Source organism: Eulemur rufifrons, chromosome 8 (genome assembly GCF_041146395.1).
Source record: "Eulemur rufifrons isolate Redbay chromosome 8, OSU_ERuf_1, whole genome shotgun sequence".
In the NCBI taxonomy this organism is placed as follows: Eukaryota; Metazoa; Chordata; class Mammalia; order Primates; family Lemuridae; genus Eulemur; species Eulemur rufifrons.
In genome coordinates this window covers 33675879-33686566 of record NC_090990.1, presented here as the reverse complement: position 1 = coordinate 33686566, position 10688 = coordinate 33675879, and the positions used below count along the sequence as shown (strand labels likewise).

General features: G+C 43.4%; 1 protein-coding gene across 1 annotated transcript in view; it reads right to left on the bottom strand.

Annotated features, from left to right (window-relative positions):
• The window catches only part of RAD54L (RAD54 like), a 28161-nt gene that overhangs the window by 2822 nt on the left and 14651 nt on the right, over nt 1-10688 (bottom strand). The window contains exons 9-16 of the mRNA XM_069479907.1: nt 9201-9351; nt 4571-4697; nt 3493-3567; nt 3227-3357; nt 2577-2687; nt 2296-2419; nt 1861-1939; nt 1394-1573 (exon numbers count right to left, since the gene is read on the bottom strand). Of these exons, the coding sequence (XP_069336008.1) occupies nt 1394-1573; nt 1861-1939; nt 2296-2419; nt 2577-2687; nt 3227-3357; nt 3493-3567; nt 4571-4697; nt 9201-9351 (978 nt within the window). The remainder of the gene's footprint in view (nt 1-1393; nt 1574-1860; nt 1940-2295; nt 2420-2576; nt 2688-3226; nt 3358-3492; nt 3568-4570; nt 4698-9200; nt 9352-10688) is intronic.

Sequence of the window (10688 nt, the reverse complement as noted above, 5' to 3'; positions counted from 1 at the left end):
AAAAAGGAGACCATAAATTTGCAGTGGTACCAATTTGTAAATGCAAAATTTAGCTGATGTAGAAGCTGAGAACAGCTAGAATAATCCAAGTGGAATGGGTATTGGGAAAACAGCAGCTGAAAGAATGCACAGTGAGGATTGGGCTGGATAAAAAGGAAGTCAAGGGCCAGCACAGTGGCTCAAGCCTATAATCCCAGTGCTTTGGGAGACAAGAGGATCACCTGAGGCCAGGAGTTCGAGACCAGCCTGGGCAACAAAGCGAGGCCCCTGCCTCTACAAAAAAACTGTTTAAGAGTGTTAGCCAGGCACAGTGAAGTGTACCTATAGTCCCAGCTACTTGAGGCTGAGGTGGGAGGATCACAAGCCCAGGAGTTCCAGGCTGCAGTGGGTTATGATTGTACCACTGCACTCTAGCCTGGGCAAGAGTGAAACCTTGTCACTAAAAAAAAATTAAAACAAACAAATAAATAAATACATTGGCCAGGTGCAGTGGCTCACTCCTATAATCCCAGTACTTTGGGAGGCCGAGGCAGAAGGATCACTTGAGGCCAGGAGTTTGAGGTTACAGTAAGTATGATCATGTCACTGCACTCCAGCCTGGGAGACAGAGCGAGACCCTGTCTTTTTAAAAAAAACAAAAAAAAAAAAGTCAAGCCAGAGTAGAGGGGGTCGGGTACAGGCAGGGGACAGGTTCTGGGGACATTAGGTTGAAACAGAGAAAGCTGGAAGGATAAGAAGTGAGAGTGGAATGACTTATTAAAGTTCTGGGTACTAACAAGTTCCATAGTATGACCTTAGGAGTAATTAAATGAAGGGGAGCAAGGTCATTAGAGATGAGGTCAAGGAAACATGAAGGCCAGTGTGTTGGGTAACTGTATGGTCCTTGAAATTAGCCAGGATAATTACTGGATTTGAGAAACAAATGAAGGCCAAGCTGGTGTCCAAAGCCATCAATGAATTAGGAACATAGCAGAGGACAGATGACTACATCAAAGAAAGAAAGAGGGTAATGAAGTCAGACAACGTGAGCTGCAAAGAACTATGAGATGGACAGCCTGAAAGTGGTAAGTGAGAACTTGGAGAATGCCAGTGGGACACGCGGTGTGAGAAGACTAGGAGGCAGGTGGCACAGGAGAAATCCGGTATGAGTGAAAGCAGGTGTCCTGTGAAAAGGATGCACTGAAAAAGTGTCCAGATAGCACAGTAAGAAGTGTTTGAAGGAACAGAGAGAAGGGGAGGGGGAACAGAATAAAGGGCTCCCAGGGTAGCCCTACAGCCTGGCTACTGCGAGAGGCAGAGGGGCCAAAGAGAGGCACCGAGAAACGAGTCAAGATGGTCCTGAAGGTCTTGTTCCATGCCCCGCCCCTACTGTGTCTACTGTCACCATCCTTACAGACAGCAGGCGGTAGATATAGCAGGTCTTCTTTTGACCATCACGCCAGACCCGGGCCATGGCTTGTTCATCATTGGCTGGGTTCCAGTCAGGGTCAAACATGACTAGCCGGTTAGCCCCAATGAGATTGAGGCCACAGCCTCCAGCTTTGCTGCTCAGCATGAAGACGAAGTCAGGGCTCTGGGAAGAGAGGAAGTAGGAGAAAAAGAACCTCTTACAGCCTAAACTGGGATCCTGCTCAGCCCAACCAACTCCTCTCTCACACTTCTGTATTCTTATACTCAGACCAATTGTGAAAACCACCAGTTTGTCTGCCCAGCCGCCAATTTCCCAACCCACAAAGTCAGTTTCTAGCCCAGCCATCACCAACCAGGCTAACCCTAGCACAACCACCAGGAAAAAAATCGGAGCCCTTTAATTCTGATGTTACTGCATTGGTGGTATGGGGACAAGGGCTGTGTATTTACCGATGGACTGTTGAAGCGTTCTACAACCTTGGCTCGCTTCTTAATGGACATCGTGCCATCCAGCCGGACATATAAGTACCTGAAGGGGGAATCCAAGATTAAGACCCAAGAAGAAAGCAGAGTCCCTTGGGGAGTCAGAGCTACTGAAGGAAATGAACTAACCATGCCTGAGGTCCTAAACTCCCACAGGGAGGGACAAGGAGGGACCTAGGGGCCAGGACTCTGTTCTATGGGAGTACATGAGGGACTAGGGGATATTCTGCTTAGAGATGGTAGCTAGGGCCATATCAGCAATAAGGGAACAGACATCTCGAGGGAAATCCTTCATGTACCTGTATATCTTAGCCCACATACACCAATCAGAACCCCTAATCTTACTAGAGGGGCAGTAGGGGAGGCACACCCATTTGGCAATCTCGTTAGGCTCTTCTCTACCTTCGGGCCCGGCAGAGCTTCTCAAAGAGATCCAATGTCTGGGTGTAATTGGAGACCAGCACAACTTTGTCACTGCTGTGGCTTCGGGTCACTGCCAGAATATAATCAAGGACCAGCATCTTACCTGGGAAGAGTAGCAACCATCAGTCCCCAAATGTCTATCCCAATGGCCTAGGATTCTTACTTTTGATATCCTGTCTTGAAACAGGACAGTTCTAGCACAAAGAGACACCCTATTCCCACTCCTAGAGGAGCCCAAATACAGGTGGGAAAGGGCTCACCTGACAGCTGGGGTTCTAGAGCCTTAGAGCTATAACCAGGGGGGAAGATGTCCAAAGTACCCTCAAAGCCAGCCTCCTCTTCCACACACTTGTCATAGATCAGAGCTGGATCTGGAAAAAAAAAATTGCCAGCTACTTTGCTTTCTAAAGTTTCTATTTCAATGCCCACTAGAACTCCCCCTAGAAGCCTGGCCCAGAAGGCCTTCCTCAGTACACTTGCTTGGTATTCACCCTCCCAAATTCAGGGTGTAGTCAGTGCTGTCTGGGACTATGGATGGACAATCTTGCTCACAGGTGTGTTCTCTCAAGAAGAAGGGACTTATAACAGAGAAGGCAAAGTTTCTTCATTATTTTTCTTCCTGCCCAACATTTTACTGAGCATGTGTGTATGTAGGCACTCACACACACACAGTCCTATACATCTCAAGCATCAAGCATGGACTGGACAGAGGATATGGTAAATTTTCCAAAGCAAAGGGTCTAGTTTACAGAGTCTACAATGCAGAGTTCATGCCTTGTGTAGGGCCGAATCACATGTGGCTTCTGTGAGGGCTCTGGACAAGTTTTAGTGAAGGTTGCTGGGCCACTACAAGAGCCTACTCTCCATCGCTCACTCTCACTAAGGACACCAGGACAAGAGCCCAACTCACGATTACAAAGCTTCTTTAGCGAGGTAATGGAAGAAAGGGAAGACACAGTCATCTTGCCCTCAAGCAATTCTTCTGCTGGCTTGGCCTGTCTCAGAAACCTCTTGTATAACTCAGTCTGAAGGGGTGTTAGCCTGAAAAAAGACAGCCAGGTCAGTGGGAAAAGCTGAACAACACTCTGCCCTCTGAAGACATCTTGAAAGCCCAGCCATCCTTCAGAAGCTAAGCTTTGATCCACTAATTCCATACCCTGCAGTTGAGTTCAGTACCTACAACAAACCACCTGCTCAATCTTCACAGGCAGGTATTTAGAAAGGATATCAGATGTCCTCCGTATCAGGCACCTAGGGAAAACAAGATAAAAAGGCAAGGGGCTGGTAAAACTACTGTGCTAACCACTAAAATAAAAGCTACCACCCCTAAAAAAAAAAAAAAAAAGCTACCACCCAAAGGACCAAGACTGGCTCTCTTTTGTAATATCAACTGTCAGACACCCATCAGTCCTATGGCAAAGATATCTGTATCAGGGTCTCAGTCATGGGAACAGAGACCTTTGAAACAGCCTAATGTAGACTAACAACTCTTTCTCTTCCCTTTCAACTGGCTGGCTGATCTTAAGCCAAAGCTGAGGTCTCCCAATGAGCCTGGAGCTCTGACAGGAAAAGCAAACTACAAACCACTAAGCTCTTAGGGGAGTTTCTGCTTGCATTTGCCCAAATGCCTGCTGCCACATGGCCCTAGGCTCAATAAAATTAAGCCCACATCTCCTGGGCAGACCAGGAAGGATAAAGATCTGAGCACTTAAGAAGTACCTCTTAAAAACACTGACTCTCCTTCCCATCATCTAAAATTGGTAGAGAGAGGTAGCTAGGCAGTTGGGAAGGGCAGGGGGACTCTTACGATATAACCCATCAAGTATGCATACATCCTCTGGAAAGAGGAGTCCAGAATGTGTATATGTATCTGCCCGCTGGGCTGTGCAACTCCCATGAAAAAAATAAGTCCTCTTAGCCTGGGAGCCACACCCATCTTTCAGATTGTCTTCTATTAGTCACAGAACTATGGGGCCTGGAGAGAGAAGCCTGGCTCTTTTAAGTCTGAGACCGACTGACAAGAAGCTTCTGAAGTACTACTGATACTCCAAGGTATATTTTGCCCAGGAAGTCCAGCAGCTTCAAAGAGCTTCCTCAGCAGGTTTGTAAACAGACCAAAACCAGACCACAGGGCCCAGATCCCACCTACTTCCTAGAATGCTAGCCTTCAAGGTTCCAGACAGGTCAAGTCCCCCAAGGATTGGCCTTGAATGGCTTGGGAAGAAATTTTGATGACCTCCCTTGGGGTCATTACCTATTCACAATGCTGGTGAGCTCCCGAAGTCTCTCCTCTCCTAGCTTCCTGTCTGCCTCACTGGCGGCTGCATCTCGACCCTTCAAAATTGGCAGCTCAAAGTGCCTCTTGAACTCATGAGCAGTCCCTAAACACAGAAGGGAAAATTAAAGAACGTGGAAAAGGAATAATTTTCCCACTGCTAGTAATGGCAGACTACCTTGTCACAGACCAACCTTCCTACCAAGAACAACAAAACTGAAGATATAGGCCAATTTCTGTTTAACAGATCAAAGAGATACTAAAGCAGTGAACATTTGAAAGGCCAAATAGAAAGATGGTAGATTAAAACCCAAATATTAATTACAGTAAATATAAATGAATTAAATAGTCCAATTAAAAGACAAAATGGTCAGAGTGGATTTTTTTTAAAAGCCCAACTGTATGTTGTTTTTAAAGATTAAGTAGCATGCATCGGTACAGAAGTATATGCAACAATGTGGATGAACCTTGAAAACACTGTGCTAAGTGAAAGAAGCCAAACACAGAAGGTCACATATTATATGATTCCATTCATGTAAAATATCCAGAACAGGCAAATCCATAAAGACAGAAAGCAGATTGTGGTTACCAAGGTTTGGGAGTAGGGGTAAATAGGGAGTGATTGCTTAGTGGGTTTAAGGTTTTCTTTAGGGATGATGAAAATGTTTTGGAACTAGACAGGGGTGCTGGTTGCACAACAGTGTGGATATACTAAATGCCGCTGAAATGTACACTTTAAAAAAGGTTACATGATGTGAATTTCACTTCAATTTTTAGAAAAAGCAACTATTTGATAAAATTTAATACCCATTCATGATAAAAACACCTAGGAAACTAATCAAAGTCCTTAATCTGATAAGAATATCTATAAACAAAAAAGCAAACATTTTATTCAATGGTTAAATATTAAAAGATTTCCTTTTCCCAGGATCAGCAATGAGACCCATTGTCACCTCCTCTATTCAGCACTGCGATAAAGGCTCTAACCAGTGCATAAGACAAAAAAGAAATGTAAATCATACAAACTAAAATGGAAAACATAAATTATCATTATTTACAGATGACATGATTATATATGTAGAAAAATCCAAAAGAATTTACAGAAACTATTAGGAAAAAAAATTAGCAAGGTTTCCAGATACAAAGACTATTAGTCCAGGTCCAGTAGATGTACCAAAAATCAACTGAATTTCTATTTACCAACAAAAAGCAGTTATAAATAAAAACTTGGAAAGATACCATATAATTGTATTAAAAAACATTACAAACCTAGAAATAAATCTAACCGAAGATGTATAATATTTCTCTGCAGAAAGCCATAAAAGATCACTGAAAGAAATTAAAGATGATCTAAACAAATAGAAGAACAGGCCATATTAATAAACTGGAAAATTTCATACTATAAAAATATCGTATCTTTCAGCACTGATCTATGGATTCAAAGAGTCCAATTAGGATTTTTTCTGGGCGGGGGGTAAGGGGGTGCAAACTGATGAGGTGATTCCCAAATTGACATGGGAATGCAGAGGGCCAAAAATATCTAGGACAATGTTAAGGAATAGAATATAGTTAAAAGGCTCATACTAATAGATATCAAGACTTATATTAAGCTACAGTAATTAAAGCAGAGAAGTACTGGACACAAAAAGACCAGTGGAACAGAAAAGAATCCACAAATAGAGCAACATATATATGAATATTTGATTTATGAAGGTAGCACTGCAAGGTAAGGGGGAAAAAGCCTATTGGTACTAGGTGAACCAGACATCCATAAGGAAAAAGATGAATCTCGATCCCCACCTTGTACCATATATAGGATTAATTTAAGATGGATTATAGATTTTTTTTTTTTTTTGAGACAGAATCTTGCTCTGTCGCACGGGCGAGAGAGCCTAGCTCACAGCAACCTCAAACTCTGGGCTCAAGCAATCCTCTTGCCTCAGCCTCCCAAGTAGCAGAGACTACAGGTGCATGCCACCACACCCAGCTAATTTTTTCTATTTTTAATAAAGATGGGGTCTCGCTGTTGCTCAGGCTGGTCTCGAACTCCTGACCTCAAGCGATCCTCCCTCCTTGGCCTCCCAGAGTGCTAGGATTACAGGCCTGAGCACTGTACCTGGCCTCCTTTTTTTTTAAACAGACAAGGTCTCAATATTTTGTCCAAGTTGGAAACTCCTGGGCTCAAGCGATCCTCCTGCCTCAGCCTCTTGAGAAGCTGAGACTACATGCATGCACCACTGCACTCAGCTACAGATTATAAATTTTAATATGAAAGGTAAAACAATAAAGCTTCTTCCAATGCATTTTCATAAAAAACACTCAACAAACTAGGAATAGAAGTGAACTTCTGGCTGGGCATGGTAGCTCACACCTGTAATCCCAGAACTTTGGAAGACCAAGGGGGAGGACCGCCTGAAGCCAGGAGTTTGAGATCAGCCTGGGCAACATAGCAAGATTCTGTCTTTAAGAAAAAAAAAAATTATCCGGGTGTGGTGGCATGTACCTCTATAGTCCCAGCTACTGGGGAGGATAGGAAAAAAAGAAGTCAACTTCCTTAACCTAATAATGGACATCTTTGATTAAACATAGTTATATGACACAGCAATTCTACCCCTAGGTACATATACTCAAGAGAAATGAAAACATATGTCCACATAGAAACTTGAATATGAATTTATAGCAGTATTATTCCTAAAAGCCAAAAGGTAGAAACAACCCAAATGTCTATTAACTGATGGATAAACAAAATGTTTAAAAATGGGCAAAAGACAAAGTCAGGTACTTCATGAAAGAGGATCTCCAAATGGCCAATGAATGTATAAAAGATGTTTGACTTTATCCATCGTTAGACAAATGCAATGAGATAACACTAAACACCCACCCATTTTAGAATGACTAAAACTTTTTAAAAACCCAAAAGACAAATATTGGTGATAATATAGAGCAAGAGTTGGCAAACTACAGCCACGGCTAGCCACTTGCTTTTATAAATAAAGTTTTATTAGAACACAGCCATACCCATTCATTTACATATTATTTCTGGCTGTTTCATGGTACAATAGAAAAGTTGAATAGTTGTGGTAGAGACAATATGGCCTGTGAGCCTAAAATGCTTACTCTCTAGCTCTTTTAGAAACGGTTTGTTGATCCCTAATGTAGAGACACTGGAATTCTCATATACTCCTGGCAAAATTATCATTTTGAAAAACTGGAATATCCACTAGACCAGAGCACATACATAACAAACATATGACCCAGCACTTCTTCTCTTAGGACAAAGAAATGTATACTATGCTCATGTAAAAACATGCACAAAAATGTTCATGGCATCATTATTCAAAAAAATTAAAAACTGGAAAGTACTCAATAGAATGGATAAATTCTAGTATATTCATAAAATTGAACAGTATACAACAATGAAAATGAACAAACTACTGTTACACATGACGTGGATGAATTTTAAAAATGATGTTGATCAAAAGAAATCAGATGCAAAGGAATATATACTGTATGATTTCATTTACGTAAAGTTCAAAAATAGACAAAACTAATCTACAGTGTCAGCAGAGTGTTTACTTCTGGGGTGAAAGGACAGGGTAGTGATTAGAGGAGCGGCTGCTGAGAGGATGGTAGTAACTCATCTGGTGGTAGGTACACAAATGTGTTCACTTTGTGATAATCTTGCCACTCAGTAGGTTCTCTGCCTAACGTGATTCTCCTGAGCACTGGGGTTGCAGTGGCACTAAACAAACCCTTCCACAAATACCTGTGTGCAAGAACTGCTCAAATGGTGGTTACCAGGGGCTGAGGTAAGGGGGAATGGGGATTTATTATTTAACAGGCAGAGCTTCAGTTTTGCAAAAAGAAAAAATTCTGAGGATGGATGGTGGTGATGGTTGCACAATGTGAAGGTACTTAATACCACTGAAATGAAATACTTAGAAATGGATAAAATGGACTGGGCATGGTAGCTAATGCCTATAATCCTAGCACTTTGGGAGGCTGAGGCAGGAGGATTGCCTAGTCCAGGAGTTGGAGATCAATCTGAGCAAAATAGTGAAACCTCATCTCTACAAAAAAATAGGAAAATTAGCCGGGCATGGTGGCACACACCTGTAGTCCCAGCTACTTGGGAGGCTGAGGCAGGAGGAAGATCACTTGTACTCAGGAGTCTGAGGCTGCAGTGAGCTATGATGGCACCACTGCACTCTAGCCCAAGCAACAGAGAAAGACCCTGTCTCAAGAAAAAAAAAAAAAGGTTAAAATGATTTAAGAAAAAAAACAAACTGCCCAAGACAGTCTGCTCTGAGGCCAAAGCTCTTGTAAGGGAGCCAGGATATGAGGAGCAAAAATATTTACTTTGGGGTAACACAGCTCATGACGACACATTCTGTATAGCCCCTGCCGCCTCTGCAAAGGAAAAACGGCCAAATTGGGCCTTTCTGAGTTGCTCAGCAGCGCCAAGACCTCCCCAATGGCTTTGCTATTCCCGGACAAGAGCAGCAGTCTTTCAAGAGTATTTAGTGACCCACACATAACTAGCATTCTCTCCTTTATACTCCCAAGGACAAGGCAAGGCTCCTCTCCAAAGTGGCAGACAAATTCTTACCTAGGATGCCTGAATTAACAAAATGTACCAAGCTGAAATACTCAAGCAGATCATTCTGGATGGGGGTCCCAGAGATGAGCACCCGCCGGCTGGTGTTCAAGCTGTCCAGGGCCTGATAAGTCTGATTCTCAGAGTTCTTGAGCCTGTGTCCCTGCAAGGGAATTAATTCTCACTCAGAGTACAATATGCCATCACTGCATGGGTAGCAAAGTCTTGTGTAAATAGGAAAACAGGAGTCACAAACATGACAGGTTCTGGGACCTTGGAAACTAGGTAGGAGGCAGCATGAAAGAGTTCACTCGCTTGATTGGGGAGAAATATTAAGCTCACAAGGTAGACCTTTAGTTTCCAGACCAGTGCTACATCCGTAAAGCAAGGATTCCCCTCTGTTCCCTCTCATCCCTTTCCCTGCCATAACCTCCAGAGCCATGGTCCTCTTCAGAGACCATGTAGCCATGTTACAGGGAACTCTCCCCCCAACCCAAAACCTTCTGAGCCAGATGCCTTCTATATTGGCCTCCAGGGCTTGTCATGACCTACCGCCAGTGCTGAAGGGACTTGGCCCACGCTCCACCTCCCACTAGAATCCACACTGCTAGTTACACGTAAAGAGCCTCCCTCTGCCTCCCATGTCTCTTCCCCCGTCCTTAATTTCCCTGTCCCCTACCCCTGCCCCCCACACACCTGTGTTAATTCTTTCTTTTAAGCCTTTTTCAAGAAAATGATAAAGGATCATACTGCCTTCCATCTTTCTCCAAGAACCATGTGGGCAAGATTAGGCCTGTGCCTTTTCTATATCCAGCCCCCACTCAGCCCCACACTGGGCAAGACACACAAAACTCAACCACCAGTGAAAGAATGAAGAAACAAATAAGCCTTGCTCTCTCTGGTCAGCCTTTGACAATGCAATTAAACACAGACCTGGGCATGGTGGCTCAAGCCTATAATCCTAGCACTTTGGGAGGCTAGGAGGATCACTTGAGCGCAAGAATTTAAAACCAGCCTGGGCAATAGTGAGACCCTGTCTCTATTAAAAAAAAAAAAAAAAAAAATAGAAAAATTAGCTGGGCGTCAGGGCGCATGCCTGTAGTTCCAGCCACTCAGGAGGTTGAGACAAGAGGATCAATTGAGCACAGGAGTTTGAAGCTGCAGTGAGCTATGATCATACCACTGCACTCTAGCCCGGGCAACAAGCAAGACCCTGACATACATACACATATACATAAACAAACACAGACCCTCCACTGACTCTCCCATCTTTAGGATCAAGTTCAGAGTTCTTTAAGTGTATTAGCTTAGCATTCAAAGCTCCTCTCAATGAGGCCTCTGTGAACTTCTCTGAGCTTATTGTAGTCCAGGAAGCCTTATCTCCTCACCACTCCTACCACTGATTTCCTTATGTCTCTTTGCCCATGCCACTCCTCTGCCTAGAGCTCTTCCACAGGCAAATTCTTCAGTGTCACCTCCTATGCAAAACTTTCCTCAATG